The 26767-nt window shown below is 36.3% G+C and overlaps 1 protein-coding gene across 4 annotated transcripts in view; it reads left to right on the top strand.

Moving 5' to 3' along the window:
• The window catches only part of LOC124950307 (calmodulin-binding transcription activator 2-like), a 47939-nt gene that overhangs the window by 4006 nt on the left and 17166 nt on the right, over window positions 1–26767 (top strand). For 3 of the 4 annotated variants that reach the window (XM_047496790.1, XM_047496788.1, XM_047496789.1), the window contains exons 2-3: window positions 15269–15858; window positions 16022–16403. In XM_047496790.1, coding sequence (XP_047352746.1) covers window positions 15553–15858; window positions 16022–16403 — 688 coding nt within the window. In that variant the 5' untranslated portion in view covers window positions 15269–15552. Of the gene's footprint in view, window positions 1–15268; window positions 15859–16021; window positions 16404–24646; window positions 25468–26767 lie in introns of those variants that run through there. The other variant, XM_047496791.1, reaches the window with a different exon arrangement.

Below are 26767 nucleotides of genomic sequence, written 5' to 3'. Positions count from 1 at the left end.
TGTTTCTATTTGTCTCGTATACGTATGACAAATGTTTACATATCTATGTAAATTCTAGAGACATCAATTCTACTAACTGATATCATTCACTTTCATAATAAGAACAAAACAGACATAATGAATACATCTGATATTGATTATGAGAAATGGTTTAATTATGTGTTAAAAATATGTATATGCTAAAAATATAAAACTTTAAACATTACTATACATCGCTAGCGTGTATATATATATATATATATATATATATATATATATATATATATACAATTAACTGTTTGAAAATTGTAAGTTACGAATATGTATATTAAAAATATGAAATTAAATTTATTTTCTGGAAAAAATCATTTCATTTTTTTTTCTACAGGACTTGAATTCGTCAAATATTTTGAATATAATGTCGTTTTGGACTTTACAAAATTGTAATGTTCTAAAATAAAATTGAATATGTTCGATAGAATTAATTTTAGAACAATAACCTTTAAAAATGATTTTTATCGATTTATCAAATTAATATCTGTAATATGTTTTTATTAAAGAATCATGATACAATTAAACACGAAATAAATATTTTTCCAACGAATTAAAACCTATCCGTATATGCACATATATACATACATATATATTTGACTTACAAGCAGTCAATCGTGGCACGTAATGATACTTAGAAGCCTAGCGATAATCCTTTGCTAAAAGAAACCCCATGTTGAATTTGTCGTGTAGTAAAGATTCTCAAGAATGCAAGGATGATTGTTTGAGTACGAACGGAAGATCGTAAAAACGAAGTTATATCTTTTATTATAATATTTGATCCGGTTGAACTATCCTGCATGCAGGATCTTTTTGAGGAAAAAGTAAAATAAGCAAAAATAAAAACGAAACAGAAAAGAAGAATACATCGCTTTTTTATATTCATCATAAAAATTTATTTTCTCATTTTTGTCAATTTTGCAAAATTAAAAAGAAGCTCATTGAATATAAACGTAAGCTTTTATATTCTTTATTTAATTTTTCGTTGTATTTATCGTAAATGATGATGATCGTAATACTAATAATAATAATAATAATAATAATAATAATAATAATAATAATAATAATAATAATAATAATCATAATAATGATTTACTTGGTCAATTTTAATGCTCATTAAAAAGCACTTCAATATTTCTCTTGAAAAATTTATTTGTAAGAAATCTACGCGAGGTTCACTTGATAGTAATCGAGAAAACTACTTGCTCTATTTCTCTCTGTGTTTCTCTCTTTCCCTCTCTCTTTCAATTTCTCTTCTTCAAAAATTTACGAGATTTAACGAAAGTTCAACGATCAATCCAATGTTATTTCTTTGCAGCGTGTAACCCGTTTAAAATAGCCGTGCTTTTGCGAAGTTCAACTTTGCGAAGCTCCGTCGAAAAAGAATCTTCGTATTTCCGCAAGGATTCTTCAAAGAAATGTTCTTCCCCTAGCAATTTCTCATTTCGAGCTTGGAAGTTCGAATACTTTGTCGGGTGTGTTTTCTTCGTAAGAAAAAAAACAAAAAAAAAAAAAAATAAAAAAAAAACAAAAACGGAAAAGAAGAAAGAAAAAATAATAGCAAAGGAGAAAAAAAATTTAAATTACCTTGGTGCCATTAACATTTTTCTTTTTTCGGAGATTTTTATCTTTCTCTTCTATTCCTTTTTAGTATACTCAAGGAAATAGAAAAAAAAAAAAAAAAAGAAATAATGAATTTTATATATAAAATAGATGTTTAAAAATTTATATTATCTTTCCGCTATTTAATTTTCCCCTTTCGGGGGAATTTTTATCTTCGCTCGACGTCGTTTCATTTTTCTTCTTTTTTTGTTTTTTTAATATACTCCAAGAAATAGAGAGGAAAAAAGAACGAAAAATTTTTATGTACAAAATAGGTATCTCCATTGAGGAATGCGTTTAAAGCTTTTTTTTTTCTTCTTTTTTCTTTTCTCCTTTTTTGTTTTTTTCTTTTTTTTTTCTTTTTTTTGTTTTTTCTCTTATCGATTAAACGTGTAAGAAAGATGACGCCAGGATTCTTATTGTCAGCCATTAACGTTGTAAGGCTTCCAAAGCTGTTTCTAAATCGTCCAAGTGAGTAAGTTCGGTGCAGAGAAAGATCGATGTTTAATATCGACTTACGGTAAATGTAGATACCTATATTAAGAAAGAGAGTGAGTGAAGGAAAGACAGAGAGGAAGGGATGAGAAAGAGAGATAGAGAGTTAAGCGATATAGTTATTAAAAAACGCCTACGAATATTGGCTGACGTATGAAAACGTTAGCGGAGCACGTGTGCCGGTTATCTGCCGATACGGGGGCACGTGTGACGATAATAATAGAATTCTCAGTGCATTCTCGTGCAAAGGATAGGTACCTGTGTGTCTGCGGCTGTTACATCGAATTTAGTTCAACTTCGTGGTTCTAGTTGGTCGATCTTAACTTTTGAATACAATCATAATCAATTTCGGTCCTTTTTACGATATATTTTTCATATACATATGTATATATGTGTAATATATATTATGTCTTTTTATATATATATATATATATATATATATATATATATATATATATATATATATATATTGTATTAAATTTATATTTTAAATATAATTCAAAGATTTATATAAATATAAGATTTAAATAAATCTACGATTTATATGACATAAGATTCAAATAAATCTTTAATTTATATTATAGAATATAATTTGATTAAAAAGAATATTATACATAGAATATATATATATATATATATATATATATATATATATTTATAGCCTTTATATAATATTATTTTACAAATGTGCTTACGTAAGATATTTATATGTAGTTAGTTCTGAGAAATATAACTGAGTATACGTACAATGTATCTGCTATACATTGATAGATATGCATCTATATTATGGTTTGTTTCACGTGAATTGTTTAGGCTTATTCAAGATAGCATTGAGAGAAGCAATCTCCTATTCTTATTCATTCATCGATCAGATTTAGATAGGATTAGATACGAGTTTGCCAATAGAAATCCATTCGATCGTACTCGATTGAGTTTTCACGGGTGTCTTTTCACTAAATAATAGGATCGAGATATATAGTTTATATATATATATATATATATCGATATCATTGTATGGCAATAGTTTTATTTTCCGCTCTATATTTTATTCTACGGTTGGTTGATATACTACGAAAAGAATCTTTGTTAAGGTTAGTTGATTACACGGACTTTTATATATAGTTAGTCGACGTGATGGCAATTAATAAATTTCCTTTGGTAGATTTGTGTTGCAGTTAGAGACGTTTTGCTAGATGATTACACACATACGGAATTTTATACGATTATCTGATAATATCACAAAAAAAAAAATATTAATTATGTCTCATATAATATATAATATTTATTATATCTTATATAATATAAAATATTTTATTGAGATCACGTGTAAGAATGGCTAACTGTTCTTTTTTTTTTTTTCTAACAAAAATGAAATTCTCTCTCTCTCTCTCTCTCTCTCTCTTATGTTTTCGATCTGTTAAAATTTGTTACCTTTCAGATTTTTTTTTCCCATTATTTTTCCCCTTACAATACATTTACATGATTTTTATCGATATACGGTTACGGCATATACAAATTCACTTGCATTAGAAGAAAATTTCCTGAGGCTTTTCTTATTATTCATGAAAGGAAATAAATTTTAAATCTGGTATTGTAAGACTCTGTGTCGTTGAGATTGGATGATAAGAAAATCCCATTATACCAGATGATTCTTACTTTAAAATTTTGGCGAACAACGAAACTCCATTTGGGTATTTGTTTCGTAGCGTTTCGATGCATTCTCTCTCTTTCTTTTTTTCTCTTTCTTTCTCTCCCTTTCTCTCTCTCGTAAAAGATAAAGTTAATTAAATAATCTTGTAGGAAGTATTATTTACGTAACATCGAAAATGACGTAAGGGAAATGAGAAACTCTAGAACTTGTTTGTTCCGGAGGTATTATTCGAGATATGTGTGACAAACGTCATATATATATATATATATATATATATATATTATAATGTAATATTTTCTATTAGTCGTTCAATTGTGAATTCTCCCTTTTTTCTGTTTTTTTTTTCTTTTTTTACTATGATAAAAAATTCGAATTATTTGTAAAAAAAAAAAAAATAAAAAAAAAAAGAAAAAAAAAAGAAAAAGAAAAGAAACAAAGAAAGAAAAGAAAGGAGAATGAATACTCAACATTAAAGTAGAAAGAGATTAATTGTAACATTTGAAAAAAATATAGAGTTTAAATTTGTTATGTTTTATATGTTTTTTGTTTTTTCTTTTTTTTTGTATATAGATATTTTATTGATTATATAGATTATAAATTTAAAAATAAAATAACCTAATTCATGTTTCATATCTATTGTATATACATATATAGGTACTTTACATATTTTAGAATACATACACTATGTCATGTCAATCGAATACACATCTGTGGTATGTCGAGTACACCGAGTATAATATATCTTTGACGATCGTAAAACCTACGCGATTCTATAGCCCCGTATATGTACGGATGCGTGAACTAGAAGAACGCTAATAAAATAGCCCGCTTTGAGAGAGTGCTCTTTTCCCGGCTTACAAAATTGGAAGATAGTACGATATCGATTTTTGCAATATTGCTTCGAACGAAGAAATAATATCTGCTTTTTGTAGAAATATATTTCGTTTTAATCCTTCTTTCTCTCCCTCTCTCTCTCTCTCTCTCTCTCTCTCTGTCTGTCTTTCTCTTTCTTCATTCCTTTATCTCTCGTTTTTCTTTTTTTTTTTTAATTTTTAAAAATATATTTTCATTTAATTTATTTATATATAATTCAAATTATCCCTACTTCTTCATAGATGATAGTCTTTATAGAAAATTATTCGACTAATAATCGGTGAATATTAATTGTATCGATTATAGTTTCGTTTCGTTGATAATATATTCCATTTTAATTAAGTTATATAATAATAATAATAATAATAATAATAATAATAATAATAATAATAATAATAATAATAATAATAATAATAATAATAATAATAATAATAATTTTCTTTAATAATAACTGCATAATTATACGCGAAGCGTGATTTTATCAAAAATATATTTATAGTAACATTTATTTTATCATCGATACGTTAAATATAAATAAAGTAAAATAATATCGCGATACGTATCGTGATATCATTGCTTCAAATATAAATTTGATACATATTTACGTACATAGATACATACATACATATATACATACATACATACATACATATGTGGTTATTTTGATAAAACATGAACATACCAATGCGATTACCGTTTTATTTCACAAGTTTTTCAAGGATATTAGTACGTTAGGATAGAGCCTGTTGAAATTTTTATTCGTTCAAAAAAAATGAATGAGAGAAAGAGAGGAAGAGAAAGATAGATAGATAGATAGGTAGACAGATAAATAAAGAGAGAGAAAGAGAGAGAGAAGTGAGGAACAAACGGTGTTTTCGTGTATATTATTTCGTTCTTTTATCATCGTCCATCGGAGCGTTTATCTCCAAACGACGAATATAAACGCTCGACGACCGATCATCGATTATCGATTATTTCTTTTTCTTTGTTATTTTTGCTTTTTTTTCTTTCTTTCTTTTTTTTTTTTTGTTGTTGTGTATTACGAGTATTCCATATCGAGGCGATAGGACGTTCGAATTTCCAATCTTCTGGAGTTAGTAATATATTATGTATGTATGTATGTATGTATGTATGTATGTATGTATGTATATGAAATCATGTGTTCTTGATGATGTATATGTAAACATATTCATATATAAACATACGAATGTAGGTACGTGAAGTTAGAAATATATAGATGTAGAGACGTATTAGGTGTGTGTCTTCGATCATGTGTATGTTAATACGTATATATATATATATATATATATATATATATATATATACAAACATACATACATATCTACGTAGGTTGGATCAATGAGATGGAAGCTTGCGTTGCTAATCACGTGGTACTAAACATAGATAATTATACCGAGGGGGCGCGAGGGTCGAAACCGCGAAAGACCCAGGAACACACGAGGCTCGGTACTATCATCGACGACCTCTATGGTCATCCACGTTTCTACTTACGTGTGTTATCAATTATACGCTCTGGATAATTAATTAGTCGTACATTACATACGATCGATTAACGATTATTTAGTCGCTTAACAGAACTTCATAACAGAGCTCTCTTTCTCCTATTATCAATAATATAGATACGTTTATATGATATAAGTTAAATAACAAAAATTTTATTTACATACGCATTGTATATTTAACGAAACGATACACGTATTAACCTTCGATTCGATATTACATTTCTAAATAGTTATATCAACGAGTATGTTGTATGTGCTATGAAATTATATACTACGTAAATCTCTTTCTTTTTTTTTTTTTTTAATTATGAACGGATAAAAATGGAACAATTTTGCGTTTTGCATTTTATCGAATTTAATGACATACATGATATACATGTACGTCGAACAAGATAATATATTCTTTCTAATTGAAAGGACAAAGTCAATTTTTAAAGAAATAAAATTCTACAATATCAAAGCATAAAAAATATTTTTCCTCAAGGTATCGTGTTTATTTGTTAAAGTGCATAAGAGCAAACCTCTCCCTTCAACGTTGGCTTTTCAATATTTTCTGTGCGTGCAAGAATGTATGTACCAATGCAATCGTTACATACTACGTATATTTGCATACACTGCAATTTTCTTTTTCACTCTCTCTCTTTCTCTCCCTCTTTCTCTCTCTCTCTCTCTCTAAAAAGAAAAAAAAAAGAAGGAAAGAATACAATTTACAATTCTTATCATAGTTTGAGATTATTACTTTGCTAATTTTATGATTATCATAGAATTAGCACGAATCACGCTTGCGCTAGTTAAACCTCTTTCTGGTTAGGTGTATTACCTACTTTCACGTTGTTGTGCAAGACCACTTCTAAATGGGAGACATTTTCACAATTGGTGGAAAAAAGTCGTAGGGGAAAATTTATATCAAAGTCGGCACATACGATACGAAGGAAATAAGAAAGAAATTCGAGAGGATAGAAATATTGCTCGATAAAAGCGCGAAAAGGGATCTTCTCTCGCGTTATTGAAGATACAGGATGTAAACAGGACCATCGTGGTCGTTGTAAGAAACGTAAGCAAAAAAGTCTACTTCTTCTGGTGATGCTCGACAAGATCGTAGACAGGAGTTTTCGGGGTTGCCCGAAGTATTTCTCTGTATGTATATGTATATATATCTTTTGACCGGGAATCTTCTTTCTTATTCTTTGAAAAGATCATTTCGAAAGTTACTCGGTTAGTTTTTAAACGATGTCTATTTAAGTTTCTAGTTGAAGTAATATCGTTCAAATGAAATATTATATCGCGAGAAATTTATTGGAAAAAAAAAAAAAATGAGAACTAATATGAGGGAAAAGAGAGAGAGAGAAAGAGAAAGAGAGAGAGAGAGAGAGAGAGAGAGAGAGAGAGAGAGAGAGAGAAAGAGATAAACATTTTCTTTCAACTTGGAAATATAAACATAGAGATATTCAAGTGATAAGAGAATGAAATTGTATGCACATATGTACATATGTACATAAACATCGGGATATTTAGTAAGAATGTAACTTTGTATGTATCTCTCTCTCTCTCTCTCTCTGTGTGTGTGTGTGTGTGATATCACTTATTATCAAGGATAAAGAAATAATTTTGCAAAGATCATTTTGAAAAATGAAAAGTCTTATTTACTTATATATAGTTAAAACGATGGATATAAAATTTGTCGTTTATTTGCATTATACGCGAGAGATCACGTTTCCCTCTTATCTTGAAAATGTTCTATCTAGTACTTAAAGGAAAAATCGTTCGAACGCGTAAACATGTAGATATACGAAATCCTTTTCGAAAATGCATGACGAGAAGTTCCTTCGAAAATTCATGCCCGTTGCGGACCCTTTCGAACGAGCGTGTTCCTTTTATGTATATTTTCTTGCGACTAGCGTCGTTGTCGCGAAAAAGTGGGTCACCGATTTTCCCTCTCTCTCTTTCTCTCTCTCTCTCTCTCTCTCTCTCTCTCTCGTTCTTTCTTTCGTTTATATAAACATGTATATACATATACACATGCATATACATATACGCGCGTTCTTTCTTTTTAAGGAAGGACGATAAACAAATAAAGTAACGAATATACGAGCTTTACAATTTAAGCTTGTGATTCGTGAACACACGCTTCTGCACTCGGACTCGTTCGGTGCATAATAAGGTTCCGAGCCTCTCTCTCTCTCTCTCTCTCTCTCCCTCTTTTTTTTCTCTTTCTTTTTATTTCTCTCTTTCTCTCTTTTTCTTTTATATTTGAAATTCAAAGTCTTTTTTTGAACGATGCATCATTTACATTTCTTAGCAAAGCGAAATTGTGATTTATCGAATGGCCGTCCGTCATCGAATAGTGAAACGAGATCGATCGTAATATCAGTGAACGTATTTTCCACCCTACTGTTCCTCCCTTCATCTCTTTCCCTCTTCCTCTCTTTCTCTCACCCTTTCTCTCTCCCCCTTTCTCTCTTCATTGCACTCCATTTTTCAACGGATCGCAAAACGTTCTCTTTTAGCTTTCGAAATTATAAGTTATTGAAATCAAGCGGGATTATGCGCGTCCCGGTGAAATATCGTCCTCCGAGCGGAGCGACGTTCGAAATCCCGTTCTGCATCCTCGACAAAGATTTATACGAACGAGAGAGACAGAAAAACAGAAAGGGACAGAGAGAGAGAGAGAGAGAGAGAGAGAGAGAGAGAGAGAGAGAGAGAAAATGGGAGAAAGAAAGAATAAGAGAGAAAGAAAAACAGATTTTTTCAATCTCATCACTATAAATGCGTACTTTGCCCTAAAAATATCCTAGAATCGTTTTTCTAGAAAAATTGTACTGAAGCTTTATCGTAAATAGAAAAAGGGAGAGAGAGAGAGAGAGAGAGAGAGAGAAAGGAAAAGGGAAAACTATAGTAGTGTTGGTAATAGTAAAAGAAGGAAAACAGAAAGGGCGAGAGAAGAAGAGAGAGAAGAAATAAAAAAAAAGAAATGTAAAAACGAGGGAAAAGTGGCGCATCTGAATGGGGTTGCATTTTGTTTTTTTCGCTCTTGCGTATTTTTCAACGTCTCTTTTCAACAGCCAGTTTTCGGGACCTCCAGAGGTTCCGAGATATCACGTTATATGTCCGTTGCCAGGCTCAAGGCCATTGGATTATAAGCACCGACATGCCGGCCAAGCCAATGCCCGGCTTTTCTCTTCGGAAGGCTTCTTTTTTTCTTTTTCTTTTTTTTTTTTTTTTTTTTAAACCTTCGACTTGCTTCGACTTCGGAAAAGATAAAGAAAGGATAATTACGAATTTCAATTCATTAGGAATAAAGAAAAAAATTTGACAACGAAGATAATGCTTCGGGAATTAATTGTGAGACGATCGTTACATCTCGCATTGACTTTTATAATATAACATTTTTTTTTCCACGTATGCAATTATGCAATTCATTAATTAGATCGTTTTTCTTTTTTTCTTTCTTTTTTTTTTTTTTTTTTTTTTTTTTAAACTGTATAACATGTGAATTTAATTTAATATGTTTCTGATATACCTATAGATCTAATGATATAATTTAAATTTTTCGTTAAAAATATATTACGATTTTGTAGAGAGAAAAAAAGAGAGAGAGAGAGAGAGAGAGAGAGAGAGAGAGAGAGGAAGAGAGACACTGGAATAGACTTTTTTATATAAAACTATCCAACTATCAGACACGCGATAATCTTAACTATTATCGAGATATGCGTATATCCTTCGTTCTCTTGGCGGAAACTGTGCTCTCAACGAGAGTACAACTTAGCACGACTTCGAAGTTCATACTTGGTCTGAGAAGAGAAAACTTTCCTTGACTCTATTATTAAAAAAAGAAAGAAAGAAGAAAAAAGAAAAGAAGAAAAAGAAGAAGGAAAAAAAGAAATGAAAAAGAAAGACGAAACGGAACGATCTTTGAAACTTTTCATCGAGTAAGATAATCGCTTAGATAAGCGAATTTTTGTTAAAAATGAACTTCCCCTTTCATTAAGGAAGGAAAATATTTTAATGATAAACGAGGTAAATTATTTCATATTGCAATTAAAAACGATTAATAATTATTGAAATATTCATTCGCTTGTAATAATTCAAGTTAGGGAAGAAGAAGAAAGAAATGAATTTTCCGAATAGTTTAAGTGTACTAACGAGAAAAAAAAAAAGAAAGAAAATGAGAAAGAGAGAGAGAGAGAGAGGGGTAAGAGAACGAAAAATGGTACTTTCCCGGCAAAAAACGTGCGCTATTAAAAATATATCTTGGCATAGATTGATCAATGAATAATTAACATGGTCGAGTAAGTTTCGCAAGCGCACGTTCACGGTGGTAGGTATGTATAATACGTAACTATACGCGTTATAACGTGAGAGGAACGTGGACTTTCAGTCGTGGACGAAGGGGGAAGTTTATATCGCTCACAAGAATGAAAAAGTTAACAAAGGGAAGTAGGTAAAGCTCCGCTGTACCGTAAAAGCTTTAAAAGAGATGTCGTCGTGCATATAGGATGTATATACTTATATATATATATATATATATATATATATATATATATATATATATGTACGTATGTATGTATGTGTATGCCTATGTATCTGTTTATACATTACATATAAATTTAATATATGCGTTGTGTGTATTTAATGCACGTGCGTGTATTACATGTAGATATAGATATGTATGTATATACATTATGTGTATGTGTGTGTATGTGTGTGTGTATGCCTATGTTATTACATACGCGTGCATCGTCGCGCGTTGCATGGATGGGACGTTTATAATATAAAAGACGTTTAACAATACACTTCCCACTTGGAAGAATGCCACACAGCCTAGAGCTCGCGATTCATTTGCGTCGAAAGAGTGAAAAGTGGTGAGAAAGAAAAAGAGAGGTAGATAGATAGATAGATAGAGAGAAAAAGAGAGAGAGAAAGAGAGACACAGACAGATAAATGGATGGATGGGTGGATGGATGGATGGATGGATGGATGGATGGATAGAAAGAGAGATGGGTGAGGACAAAACGTGTGGCACTGAGGAAAGAAAAGCGGAAAAAAAAAGAAAGAATGTGAAGGGCGTGTGTCCATGACTTTAAATCATTTAAAAGGCAACGCCGAGAAAAAGGGCCCTTTTTTAAAATTTATGCCCTCAAATCGCGTTCCCCAGGAATAGTCGGCTCGTACTCGTATAGACAGAGAGAGAGAGAGAGAGAGAGAGAGAGAGAGAGAGAGAGAGATAAAGAGAGAGAGAGATGGAAAGTGGGTCAGCTCCTTTCCGAGAGGAGCAGACAAGTCCGCCCCGAAGGTAAATCGCGATGTTAGAAGCGTAGCACGGAAGGGAAACGAAGGACTCTACAAGGATAGTTCTTGTCCTTCGTTTCGACTGTCGCAAAAATTTTATATTTATCTTCTCTCTGGTCTATTCATTTCGTTATTAAAATTGGAATTATGAGAATGGGAAAAAAGGAGGAAAGAGGATATGAGGGTAGAGATGGAAGAAGAGATCGAGGAATAGAAGGAGGAGGTAGAAGGTTGACTCATTCGTTGGCTAACATCATTGTTTGGATTCTTTATTAAATTGTTTAATAGTTTTAGTCGACGAAATCATCATGGAACGAGGACTCGAAATAATCAATGACAATTTTCTTACGAAGGTAATTTCGTGCGGTCGTGTGTAATTTTCAGATATCCGGCGACTTCGTTCACAATTTTATATGTATATATATATATATATATATATATATATATATATATATATATATATATATAATGAAAATCTTATTAGATTTTATTCGATAGAAAATAAAAAGTTCAATATCTTTCATTTATAATTAAAACTTCGTAAATCATTAAATGCGTTTATACAATTATTATAGAAAATAAGAATATTAAAGTAATAAAGAACTTACGTACGAAAATCTATTTTCGAATGGAAAAAATTATGTTCTATTTTGTATTTTCTTTCTCTCTCTCTCTCTCTCTCTCTCTCTCTCTCTCTCTCTCTCTCTCTCTCTCTCTCTCTTTCCCTCTTAATGATATTTCATCGACTAGTAAAATTCTACGATTTGTATATACCCTATATATATTTGATTTCGTCGTAATTGGAGAAATTAATATCTGTCGACGATTTAAATGACGGAAATAGGATGTTTGATGAGGAAGGTTATTAGTAACGTTGATAGAATTGGATATTTAAGTTAATTATCGTTATAAACTAATTTCAAGTTTAACGTAGGGGACATATGGAGGTATTTAGAATTTAACAGAGACATTTTCGTTTCGTTATTACGATTCTTTTTTTTTTGTTCTCTCTCTCTCTCTTTCTCTCTCTCTTTTTCGTTTTTTCCTTTTTTATTTTATATCGATTCTTCCGACAACTTTCAATTATGGTGATAATCAAGGAAATATTATATTAAATACATAAGTGCAATTCGATCGAACGAACAATTATTATTGATTAACGAGATGGATATTGTACGTAAGATAATTTCGCGATGAACTCGCTTGTATTCTTCTATGATAAAAAGATAAAGGAATAAGACTTAGAGCTTTAAACGGGAGGATTAGAAGAGTACGAAGTAAGTTCGTGCGGTATCTTCCGTTTCTAAGCGATATCGGAGTTCATGCTTATCCGAGCTCGGTAAGTGTATCCTTTTTAACGGGATTAGCCGTTCCAAGATGTGAATCTATGTCGTCGTTGAAGTAGGCAAGAGAAGCCCATTTTCAAGAAGCTAATTCTATTCCACGATCGGATGGCCTTGAAAGTCGACCTCCTTGGCCGATAAGTCCGTTTGATAACCGATCGATGCATCTCTTTCTTACTCTTTCTCTTTTATTTCTTTCTTTTTTTTCTCTCTTTCTTTTTTTTTCTTTATTTCTTTTTTTTTTTTTTTCTTTTCTTCTTCATGGAATTCCCTTTCGTACCCGTCCTCCAGTCGTTGGCCAAAAATTGGCAAGACTTTGTTGGACCTGTTACAGGCTCGACGAAGAAAAAAAGACAGAAAGAAATAAAGAAGATAGATAGATAGAAAGAGAAAGAGAGAGAGAGAGAGAGAGAGAGAGAGAGAGAGAGAGAGAAGGAAATAGAGAGTAAGGAGCGGGGATAGGATGAGATGGATTCGACTTTTTAGCAGCATTGTTCGTAGCTGAGATCTTATTTCCTGTCTCGAAGAAACTGCGAGGAGATTGGGCCACGTAGTACGTTGGCCACCTGCCTTCGGAACGAGCCAAAACAAAACCTATAAGCTCCTTTATCCTCCAGTTCTTTCTCTCTCTCTCTCTCTCTCTTTCTCTCTTTCTTTCTCTCTCTCTTTATCTATCTATCTATCTATCTATCTATCTATCTATCTATCTCTTGTGACGTTTATAAATTTAACAATAAAGATTCGCCCGTAGCAGAATCGCTTATTCTCAGTTGCGCAGCGCAAAACGTTCGCATACACCCTTAACTTTTTGATGTTCGAGATGGAATTTTAACGATCGTTCCAATCTCTCTTTCTCCCCCTCTCCCCTTCTCTCTCTCTTTTTCTCTCTCTCTCTCTCTCTCTCTCTCTCATTCTTTTAGCTACGTTATCTCTTTTGACAGAGATGAACAAAGTGGAAGATAAAATAAAATAAAATAAAAAAAAGAACAAAACAAAAAAAAAAGAAAAGAAAGAGAGAAAGGAAACAAGATAAAAAAGGAAAGAAGAAACACAAAAACGAAGATAAAAATTTTTCCCTACGGATTTTCTCTGACCAACAACGTCGTTCACGTCGTAATAGTTTCCTGACGCGAGACACGAGATTTATTTTTGATAATAAACGCCTGATGGAACGCCGAGCGAATATTGCTTTTACGTAACCCGCTCTCCCGCCCCTCCCCCCCTCCCCTCCCCCTATCGCCTTTCTTCACTCGTAACGGTCCGTTGGTCACTAGGAATTTTGTAATTTTCCCCCGATCTCTTCGTACGGCATGAATTTTTATTAACCCTTTCTATACTTGAATTTTGTCTACGATATGCAATTCGATCGTTATCGTGTAGGATGGATACTCTCACGTATGTATGTATGTCGTTCATAGTCATTTACGGTATCGTTTCAAACATTTGTACATTTACGTTTGTGGTTTACATCGGTGAGAACTTAAATTCAAACTTTATAATATCAATTTTTACGAGTACGAATGTGAACTTATAAAAAAATGTTGAACCTTGTTTACAGTCATATATATGAATATTAAAAAATAAACAGGAAGAGGAAAAAAGAAAAAAGATAAAGAAAGAAGAAAAACGTATTACAATTTATTTGAAAATTATAAACGAGATTGTCATACGTTTATCGAATATATATATATATATATATATATATATATATATATATATATATATATCTACATTCGAGATATATACGTTCGTAGTGTAATTTATTTAATCCAATTAAACGATTTGAACGAATATAAAGTTTGCGCAATAAAGTCAATTAGAAGAGTTCCGTCTTAGAACGGTAAATCTTAGTATGTCTAAGTTTTCCCAATGGACGAACGTAGTTTCCTGTCCCATGTGGAAACGTGTCAGCGGGTCGTCGAGTAATTCTTGATAAATGCAAATTTATGAGTAAGTACGTTTGTAACATCGTAAGCAATCCACAAATGGAAATTGAAATTGTGTTACCAGTTTAGGAAGATTTCAATTAGCGATAGTACATTTAAAAATACATATATCTACATATACATGTATAAATGTATCGGACATCGTTGGTATCGTTAATGAAAAAGTAAAAAAAAATTCGACTTTATAGAAAGGGAAGGATAGACGACTTGACTCGGTGAACGTGTTGGTCAGCTGGTCGATAGAATAATCTTATCGATTTGTCTCTTATAGGAAGCCACGTGAACGAGTGTGAAGGTAAGAAGGAAGAGGTAGATAGAGTGGGAATTAAAGAGAGAGAGAAAAGGAAAGAGAGAGAGAGAGAGAGAGAGAGAGAGAGAGAGAGAGAGAGACGGGTATATAGAAAAAATATGAGGGCTTTCAGTCGATCGGATGAAGATACCGATATAGGATCACCTTTTAAAATGACAGCTTTAATATTCCTCATTTCAATGTGTGCCACATGTACATATTTGCAGGAGAAGCAGGTGGCAACGATCGGGAGGGTGCTTTAAAAAGCGGTGGTGGGGCATCATTGAAGGAGTTTTCCATCGGTTATCTGGACGAACATACGAGAAAGAGGAAAAAAAAGGGGGAAGAGATAGAAGTGGTTGAAAGAAGGTGAAGAAGGATTTAAGGATTAAGGATTAAGGATAAGGATAAGGATAAGGAGAAGGTAAAGAAGGAGAGTTCCCTAGGAAAAATTAAAAAAAAACAATCAGAACGAGAAATAAGGATTTATAAAGGTTTGGATCATCCAAGGATGAGACAAGTCGTGGTCTTAGAGCCGGCAGGCAGCGTTCTGGTGATCAGGCAGACTTCTTTGAGTGGTGCCGGTGGTGGTGGTGGTGGTGGTGGTAGTGGTGGTGGTGGTGGTGGCGGCAACGGCGGTGGCGGTGGCGGGGGTGGTATCACAGGAGTTAACAACGCAAATTTATCACCAAATAACAATGGTCACGAGACTCATACTCTTGCCAATCACGTTGCCGTCTCTTCGAATGCACCTAACGACCACAATCAAAATCGTATTGTTGTCGTTCGTTCTTCTACCACGTGTATGACAACATCGGTGAGTCATTGAGATATACATACGATTAACCGAATATCAAAGTTTATATTTACTAATTTATTTATTTATTTTTTTTTTCTTTTTATCATCTTTCAGCCAGTTTTTATTGTTGACGATTGAAGATACATAGATTATTGTTGTGTATACATTGGATATGTTATAGGTCGACGATAATACGTCTCATAATGGGAACGGTAATATCAATGTGAATGCCAACATCAATGGCAACTCTACTGGTGGTATCAATTGCAAAACATCGGGAACTGTTGGGCTCGGCAGTGTGTCCAAGTCGGCTGAAAGGAATGATCACCTTCGGAATGATCATAAGAGTCAGGAAGGAATCGTCGTCGGTGGTGGTGGTGGTGGTGGTGGTGTTGTTGGTGGTTCTTCTGCTGCTGCTGTTGTTGCTGCTGCCGCCGCCGCCGCCGCCGCTGCTGCTGCCGCCGGAGAATCGAACTCTGGATGTCGTCCAAGAACTAGCAAGGATGTCGTTCACGAGAACATAGCTATAGAGAGGAAGTTCGATGGCGCGGATCCCATCTCCGGTGAGTATTTCCGCCATTACTCACCTTTGCCTCCGACAAAGCGGACGATTTTCTTGTAAATTATTTAACCTTTTCTCTATCTACTTACGATGAAATGCCGAGGAAATGATCGATCTTTTTTCTATGATCGCATTGTAATGGAATTAGGTATTTTTTAAAAGGAAGGAAGGAAAAGATACAGAGAGAGAGAGAGAGAGAGAGAGAGAGAGAGAGAGAGATATGATATCTTTCTCATTTGACCTTATAAATTCGTAGTACGTTTTCGTTGTTTTCTCATATCGATTAGTAATATCGTTAAAAATGACAAATGGATTTCTTTCAGAAGATTTATCTCTTTCGCGTAAATAAAGAATATATTTGTAGATCTTGTTTATGGAAAGCGATAGATACACAACGTTCTTGTTTACGTATATACGTTTTGGAATTATACGAATCGTATGACAATTTTTGATATTGCCATTGCTCTGGACGTATGACGAAATCTCGTAATAATGGTTTCTGGCAATTGTATTTCGTGACAGACTGTTAAGGCGTGTTTACGTGACGTTTACAGGACAGCGATGAAGACTCAAAAATATACAATATCCACGATGACAATGTACTTTGAAAATATCGACTGCACGTTATGTGTATCTACCTTCCTATCTACCTACCAACCTATCTACCTACCTACGTATCTACCTACCTACCCTGCACAATCGCGTTTATGTTTATCCATAAAGTCATTGTCGTCGGTGCTCTTACGAGTTTGAAGATTAATTAAGAATGTAAATCGATGTGAAGACCAGCCCAATGCCAGCACGCGATGTAAAAGTACGCGTGACGTTAGTGATGATATATGTATACATTATGTATTAAGATGAGAGAGAGACTAAAATTGCCAAGTTTGCGGATTTTTTATGATCAAACAAAAAAAAAAAAGCAAAAGAAAAACGAAAAGAGAGAAAAAAAAGAGTTATCTAGTAGTCGTGCATTAATGAAGAAGATAAATTAAGAAAAGCGACTACATATACTTTGTTATTTTTTGTATAATCGATATCAAATGCGAATTTAATATTAATTAATAAATATCTCTCTTTCTCTCTCTCTCTCTCTCTCTCTTTTCCCTTTTCCTTATTATCGTATTATAAAATAATATAATTGATAGTATTCGAAAGACGACTCTTATCAAGGAGTATTATTGTGATTGGAAGTCGATTGAAAGGTAAAATCTACAATGGCATTTGATTTTGTTACATTTCCACCTTTTTCTCCTCCCCGAATAATTTCACAAATTGGTTTTGGCATTTAATAAAGTTATCAGCCTCCTATCAGTTATTTTAACGAAGAAAAATTTTTTACTGTGTTCATCTTCTTTATTTTTTCTTCCCCCACCATATCCCCTTACATATGCGATACATCTCCATAAAAATTAAATCGACTAATATAAGGAGCGAATGAATCTTAACGGAGCTATTTTTAAACGAAAATATATAGTCCGTTGTTAAAAATCATTTAGAAGCAATCAGAAATTCAGGTGATTACGGAAGACAGGTGAACTTCCTTATCGACACGATTTTTCGCTCCTCCCGGTAAAAATAGAAATCAACCCTTTTAGAGTTTCCGTTTACGAGGTACGATGGGGTGCTCTCTAGCGGGTAAATGGCGTGAAGGGTTAATTCGTAGTTCCGGCAATATCCGCCAGAGCGGCGATTCTGTGCACCCTGTTCGACCTGTGCTTTCGAGGTTCGCTTATATACGTGTCTTATATATCCACGGTATCCTACCATATCCCCTTTCTATTCTGACCTATCCGATCGCTGCTGACTGGACTGGGTATCGACCCCTGGAGACACGAGCTTCCCTACTTCTTTCCACCCCTTTGCTTGCACGTTACGAAGGATCCCACCGTTTTCCTTCCGGCTTCTATCCTTTGGAGTCTACCTATCTTATCCCACCAGGATTTTCAGTACTTTCTCCATCACACCCTTTCTCTCTCTCTTTCTATCTCTTTCTCTCATTTATCTTTCTCTCCCCTTAGCGTGTGTACAGTTCTAATTTGTATACCGTGGATGACGATCGTCGTAACTTAGTTCCAAAACTCGAAGCTCCAAAGCGAGAAGCGCTAAAGTAGCCTGATGAATACGAGGTCGAGCTTCTCCGGACCCGGCAGCAATCTTATCGATTGTCTTAGCCCACCTACCGTGACACTCACCCTCTCTCTCTCTCTCACTCTCTCTCTCTCTCTCTCTCTCTCTCTTTCTCTCTATCTGTCTTTCTCTTCTCTTCTTCTTCTTTCTCTTTCTCCCGCCAGAACAAACCGTCTTATTTACTCTGACCCTCCTTTCTTCGTCCTTCTCTCTTTCTACTTAGAAGAAGGAAGTATCACCAGCGACTAACGACTACCAGTCAGCTTACGTGTCCAGTTAACTTCGTCCTCGTTCTATGTAGCGTAAAGAGAGAGAGAGAGAGAGAGAGAGAGAGAGAGAGAGAGAGAGAGATGTGTGTGTATGTATGTCTATATATGGAGTCCATCTTCCTCCCCACACTCCTTCCCTTTCCTTCCCAGATCTTGTACGAGACCGTGAGACTCGCAAGGGCAAAGAAAGAAAGAAAGAGGGAAAGAAAAGAGAGATAAAGAGAGATAGATAGAGATAGTAGTAAGAGAATACAAAAGGGACGGGGCAAACGAGGAAGACGCGAGAGGTAGTTGGACACGAGTCTTTGCCAACGTTCTATTTAAAGCAAAGCGGTAGTAGCAGTAGCTAGCTCTAGCTTGCTAGCTGACTGGTAATTTACGAGCTTATACCAAAAAAGTTGGACACTTTGGGGATGGCTCCGCACTTTGACACGTGACCCACTTTTATCAAGTTACGTAATTGATCACCTCGCGCCTGCCCGGTTAGCGAATGTACGATGGCGACCTCTTCCCCTTTCTACCTGTCTTCTACTCTTTCTCTCTCTCTTTCTCTCTCTTTCTCTCTCTCTCTCTGTCTCTTTCTCTTTCTCTCTCTATCTGTCTCTGCATAACATAACGGCGATGCATCGCGACTGTACACGCGTGAAAGTGGATAATACCCTCTTGATCCACGGATTATACAAACCTGCCTACGATCATGAACTACGAGATAATGAATATTATGGAGTAAGGACTCTAAATTCCAGCTCGTTTATCCTCGGTAGCATGTTATCGGTAGCTTTGTTGGCTCAGTTTTATCCTAATTTAGTCGAGCCTATCGATCCCGTAGAAAATTCCTATCTCGAAGTAATAGCAGTAGTAGTAGCAGCATTAATAGTAATAGTAGTAGTAGTAGCAATAGTAGTAGTAACAGTAGTAGTAGTAGTAGTAGTAGTAGTTTCGTTCCTTTTCTCGTTGGGAAGATTGTAAATGAAAGGTCAAGTCACGTGCGTCTTTAACTACATCGGGATCGATAGTAATCATTACAATTAGAACTCTCATAGAATGAAATAATCGTTACCGAGTTTTCACGTTAACATTGACCAATCAACCAACAGGAAGCATCTTCATTTGTTATCTTTTACGAACAGAGCTCGTTATCGTCGATCGTTCGTAGTTCGTTTTCACAAACTAACTCACAGACTTTTGCTTTCTGGGCACGGATTTTCTATATCGTCAGCCGTTGTCTCCGGTTGTCTCCCTTTCTACGAATCTTTGCCGACGTTGCAGAGGAAACCCTCGTCGATCGAAGAGATACTCATCGATCAGAGTCAGAACATTTTCTATCCTTTTCCATTAACGTACGCCGTTTTCAAATCAATAGGCTAATTTGGAGGCTCACGATTCGGTCGATGTGTCTGATGTCACCGCAGGAACGTCGAGTAATTAGAACACACCAAGCGAACGTGCTCGCTATTGGATTCCCTTTTGTACCCGATCTCTAATCTTCCTTCTCCATCATCGGTCTTTGATATCATAATGTATAAGCATGAACGATTACAGACCCCTTTTTTCGTATATCTACGTTTCACGATTAACTCTTTTAAAAAAAGAAGAAAGTAAGAGATCTTTCTTTCATTTTTGTTCTCCTTTCTTTTTTTGATTCATCGATCGAGATGAAAGAACTTTTACGATAACATTTTCAATATAATAATTGATATTCGTTAATCGGATTAAGATAACATCGTATGATTTACTCGAACGGTCGAATAAAATCTTTTCGAGAAAAAACTCTTTGGATATCCAAAGAAATCAATTTGCTCGTGAGTAAAGTTATTGTTTGACATTGGTACGATCGTCGATATTAACCTTTTGAAGTTAATCATCGTACGAAGGGTCATTTCATTTTCGAACGAAAATTCGCCTGGAGTTATCCGCTCTCGATTATGACCTAGGGGCTAAATTATGAGGCTGTGCGAGGAAAGCTTCGAGAGTTCACCATGAGGTTGGACATGCTCGAATCGCTGGAGGAATTAGTAATAGTGGGGGATGATGGTGGTGATGATGATGGTGGTGGTAGTAGTATTCGTGCGGGACGACAACGACATATGCATCGTTTTCGTGTACAGTCCTCTTCACACGTTAACGTTGGCACACGTGGTATAGTGTACTTATATCTAGGCAGCGCTTAAATCCATATAAATACGTGCCCATGAATCCGGCCATTAATCAGATTCGCGATACGGAATAGAGGGGGAGGGGAGGTTGGAGCGAGAAAGAGTCTGGAGCGCAAGCTCGAGTGATTTTTACCAACCACCCTCTCTTTTCTCTTTCTCTCTCCGTTCTCTCTCTATGTATATATATATATATATATATATATATATATATATATATATATATATTTTTTGCTGATATCTATAGACCAGGAAGGAGACTGGTTCCAGGGGTCACTAGAAGATGGCGGCACCTCCATTAAAATTCGACACGAACCTTCTGCGAGAATTCGATGTATGCTGTGTCATGCACCGACTTCTCTGTGCGCGTATCCCGTGTTTCTATGTTTGTGTATGTTTATGTGTATTTGTGTATGTCGCTTACATGTAAGGATAGGACAGGAGAGGTAGTTCTATGAGTCTGCAAGCGTACCTCAGCGTCTCTTGCGGCACGAATGCGCATTTCTTGTGTGTAGGTGCGAACCTGCTGGGCACTCTGTTTCCTTTTCTCTCTCTCTCTTTCTCTCTTTCTGTCTCTCTTTTTCTTTTACTCTTCTTTCCTCTTTTTTTGCAACCCCTTTCCTCCACGTCGTAGGCTGTGAGTGGAATATGGTTTAGGCGACTACCAAGAGGGAAATCGTGCATCCAGTACTACCGCTTCTATTACGCAATAAGAAAACTATTTCCATCGCGTTTCACGTTTTGAAGAAACTTTTTATTGCGACCCCTTTTTTTTTCTTTTTTTTTTTTTTTCGTTTCCTCTACCTCTAACTCTATACCTCCCTTCGTTTTCGTTCTTTTTTTGAATTCGTAATATATTCGAATAATTTCGCGACCGGACGTCGCACGGAAGTGTACGAGACGTGCCCTTTTGACGAACGTGGAATAAGGTTTACGATCGCGCATTTTCCTTTTGATTTACAAGTGTTGGACGTTGTAAAGCCGTTGCAACCGGAGGAAGAGCACGATCGTTATCGCACATATGTATAGGAAGGTATACAACGTGTAAAACGAGATGGAATTTTCGTTGGAAAGGATTTAGTCGATTTATACCGATAGATACTATTCCGGATGAATAACGTTTCGTGTACGAATCAGTATGAAATATAATATTGGTTGCGGAAAAAAAGAGAAGAAAAAAAATAGCGAGAGAGAGAAAGAGAGAGAGAGAGAGAGAGAGAGAGAGAGAAGCCCAAGATTATCGAACTGCCACTGTTAGGAGGGAGAAGGAGCGAGAGCGGTACCGGAAAGTACGTGCAAGGCCGGTACGGTTTCGAACGGCACGAACGAATTTCGTCCTCGATGTAACCTTCTCGCTAACATTATTTTCACGGAGGAGAAACTACGGGAAGGTATAAGGGTTATCAAAGTTGTACGGTCTCGAGTCGAAAGAGCCGGTAAGTATTAGCGCGCGAGTATAGCGAATGATTATCGCTCGCCAAGGGGTTGTTGTAAGGTTCGACGCGACGTTTTATTTCGAGGAGCACGAACGCGAAGAAGAGGTGGAGGAGAAGGAGGAATAGAAGGAGGAGGAGGAGGAGGAGGAGGAGAGTATGATCCCACAGGGTTTCGTAGCCTCTAGCTTGGCGGATAATTTGCATTCTCGGTAATCCTTAATTTACAACTCGAGCGAGTTTTCAACCAGAGAGCCGGCATATCGCGGCGTCGTTTCTATGTCGGTGGTGGTGATGCTGGTGGTGCTGCTGCTTTGCCGCTCGTGGCAGAGTGCAGGATAACGTTGGCTCGGCGAGAGGGTGGGTCGAGAGGGTGAATCGAAAGAGGGTTGCTCGAGAGAGAGAGAAAGAGAGAGAGAGAGAGAGGGAGCTGGTGGGGGAAGCTCCTCGGCCAGGGCCCGTAGCCGAGCCTCGGAAGTCTGACCGACCAACCGACCGAATCGCTGCTACTACTGCGCTCTACACATTCGGGTGGGGATAGCTGAGCGAACGGCGAGCAAGCGAACGGAGTGGTGGGATACTGTTAACACCGTGGCGGAGAGGAGAAAGAGAAAGAGGGAGGAGAGAGAGAGGGGGGGACGACGAGCGGAGTGCTCGGGAGTCGCGGGTTGGCTCACTCTGCGGCTCCCGCCGCTCGGGAGCAGACACGCGGGGCCAAAGACTAATTTGAACTATTTTATTAACATAAAAACAAAACAAATACATATTTGTAAATAACACTTTAAGAAGCCAACAACACGAAACTATTAAATAACGCGCATACAATACGTCACGTCGTACTTCTCCTTAAGAAGCTCTTAAACCTACTACTACTACTATCTTCTTATTGAAATCTTTCAAAGCCTCTTGTATTAAAATACGAGAAGGAAAGGAAGGAAAACGCACAGCTGAAGGAAGGGGTGGAACGTACGCGACGCGATCGCCGTCGAAGAGGCATTCGCGTCCTATCGGCCTGTGGTCGGGGCGAGCGTGAGAGAGAGAGAGAGAGAGAGAGAGAGAGAGAGAGAGAGAGAGAGAGAGAGAGAGAGAGAGAGGGACTGAAAGATAGAGAGAGGTAGAGAAAAAGAGGGAGAGAGATAGAGGGAGGTGGTAGAGAGAGAGAGAGAGAAAGACCGAAGAGAGATATCAGCATCCTGATTATTATCAAAAGACGAACGACGCTAAACGAATAAGCTGAACGTAGGAGAAAAGGAAAGAAAGAGATTCTCTGTTTTCTGAACTTATCTCCATTGGTCGTTGAGTGAATTAGAAGGAAGGAAAAGTCGAAAGGGCGAGTAAGCGCACGTGCCGCGATAACGAAGGGAAACGAGGGTGAAAGTTTAACAACGAGAAAGAAAGGAAGGAAGGAAGGAAGGAAGGAAGGAAGGAAGGAAGAAAGTAAGTAAAGTAAGGAAACGCGTCGACTCTGAATCTCCGTTTTGAGTTCTCTCTGTAACTGTGTGACCCTTACATTATTTTGTCCCTCCGGCTGGGGACAGGTTCAGTGTTGTAACTTAGGATATAAGAAGAACAGAGTTTCGGAGCGTACAACAAAAAGGGAGAGAGACCGATAGAGAGTGAAGGAGAGTGAGCGTAAACGAGAATAAGAAAGAGACAAAAGAAGAAGAAGCTGATAGAGAGGAGGAGAGTAAGTTCCTTCTAAGTAGAAGGGGAGGAACAAGGAAGGACGGGGTAAGACTTTGCTAGAAGGGTGACCTACCCTCCAAGAACGGGGCTCCAGTTTTTTATACTAGTTCGAAGAATTTTAAGAAGAAGAATAAAAAGAAGGAGAGGAGTATCGGCGACGAGAGGATCGAACTGCTATAGACAGACAGATAAAAGAGAGAGGAAGATATATATATATATATATATATATATATATATATATATAGAGTGAGAGAAAAAGCAGCAAGAGGTAGGAGGAAGAAGGAGAGGAGGCAGGAGGAGGTGGAGGATCGATCCTATGCGCGATACCGTTTCCATAGCACGCTCGTGCCTCCACGTGCGCTCGTTGCAAGAAGCGTTCTCGACGTAGGTAAAGCCTGACACAGGAAGTGTCGAAAAGGCTAGAAAGAGAAACACGTAAGAGAGAAAGGGAGTGTTCGAGAGAGAGGAAAAGAGAGAGAGAGAGAGAGAGAGAGAGAGTGAGAGAGAGAGAGAGAGAGAGAGAGGAAGAGGCGAAAGAGGAAAAATAAACTAGCACGTTATTTCGAGCGAGTGTGTGTGTGTGAGAGAAAGAGTCAGAGTGTGTGTGAGAGAGAGAGAGAGAGAGAGAGAGAGAGAGAGAGAGAGAGAGAGAGAGAGAGATAAAGGAAAGAGAAAGATAAAGAGAGAAAGAGAAAAGGCCGGAAACGAGCTGGCTCGTGTGCACAATCCTCCAGGGGATATGTCCTGCCGTTCCAAGGGGAGCCATCCTACGCGAGCACAAACCTTAGCGCGCAGAGGGCATCGGCAAGCCGATCGTATCTTCATTCTTGATCCTGGTATTAAAGTGTCTTGACGAAAAGAGAATCATCGTCATCATCGTCAGAGCAACACCAACACCAGAAATAGCAATAGCAGCAATAACAACAGCAGCAGCAACAGCAGCAGTAGCAGCAGCAGCAGCAGCAGCAGCAGCAGCACTAGCAACGGCAGCAGCGCCGGCAACAACTCTCAAGCGGTTATCGCTAGTACGATCCTGACGGAGGATCTCCAACGGTTAGCTAGCACGAGGAGGGCGCAGTCGTCCAAGCGAGAAGGACTGCTGGCTCCTTCGACTGGGCCGACGACGGCGAGACCGACGAGACCGACTAGCTCAGCGACGAGCTCAACGACGAGCTCCTCGACGAGCGTCATCATGCCGGCAAGAGCTCAACGAGCGCGTACCGCTACTACCACCACTACCACCTCGTATGGTCGAGGACGATGACGATCGGCCACGATCGGTAAGATCAACGCGAAGGTCGCTCGAGCGAGCGTTACGGAGATGGCGAACTACAATCATACGAACGCACAGCGCGTCGTCTACCACGCGAATCACCCGACGTCTCTTGCCCCGAGTGAGTCTCCCAGCCTCTCTTCTTCTTTCTTCTTCTTTTTTATATTTTCTTTTTATTCTTCTTCTTCTTCTTCTTCTTCTTCTTCTTCTTTTCTTTTTTTTCCTTTTTTCTTTTCTTTTTTTTTTTTTTTTTTTTTTTTTTTTTTTTTCTCTCCTTTCAGCATAGAACGCCACTCATCGTGGGACTTTCCGCTTTCTCTCTTTTCTCTTTTCTTCTCTTCTTTTCTCTTCTTCTCTTCTCTTTCATCTTTTCTTTTTTTTTTCCTTCTTTTTCTTTTTTTTTTTTTTTTTTTTTTTTCTTTTTACCTTTACTTTTTGGCACTTCTAACCAAACATTTTCAAGATCCTTCCATGAAAGAAAGACATTGTTTATGCATTTACTTTATCATCCTTATGACCAATATAGCCGTCGCAATATCTTCAGGAAACTTTTGCATAAAGTTTACAATGACTTCCCTTATCATTTGGAGGGAGTTGATTGATAACAATAGATTTTTCTTTATTACAACTTTCCTATGAATCAAACAGCTATTGAAACTCACCAAAGTCTTATTAATATTTTCATATATATTCTAGCTATCTATCGCAATTGGGGATTTTAATTAAATACGATTTTAAGATCGTACTCGTTGAAGTTTTATAAACTTCCACGGCATATAGAAAGATTTCTACGATAAGAGGGCCGACGAACTTAGTTTTTATTAGGTAATTTACGTCATTCGATTATGTCGTCGTCGTCGTCTCTCTCTCTCTTTTTTTATTTTTATCTTTCTTTTTTTCTTTTAAACACCATACATTTCAAACGTTTTTTCCGCGAATAAAAAAGAATGTGTAAAATCCCTACAGCGATGCTTTAAAACGATTATCACATTAAATGCCAACGAAAGCTTCCTCTGTCTTTACTCGTTTAGATAAATTTTAATAGCCGAATCGTTCGATACCTAAATGGTTTAATTCATATACCTACATATCGAGATTTTATATCAGGGCTTTTAATTTTTCGAAACGCTTGACATAGTTTTTCACAATTTTTCCCGCATCGCTTTACTTAACGTCGACGAAAGTTAAATGGATATGCACCGACGAGGGTCGAAGTATTTTTATCCTACTATTACAGTTTTTTCTTTTCCCCTATTTTTTTTCTTTCTTTCTCTCTCTCTCTCTTTCTTTCTCTCTTTCTCTTTTTCCTTTTAAACTATGCACTTTCTCTCTCTTTCTCTCTCTTTCTCTCTCTCATCAATCGCCCGTCAAGTTTTTCCGTGCGATAAGAATTACTTTAGCTCTCGGTGTATACGTAATAT

This window comes from Vespa velutina, chromosome 7, assembly GCF_912470025.1.
Source record: "Vespa velutina chromosome 7, iVesVel2.1, whole genome shotgun sequence".
Taxonomy (NCBI): Eukaryota; Metazoa; Arthropoda; class Insecta; order Hymenoptera; family Vespidae; genus Vespa; species Vespa velutina.
The sequence above is the reverse complement of the archived record's forward strand: the minus strand, read 5'-3'. Positions and strand labels throughout refer to the sequence as shown.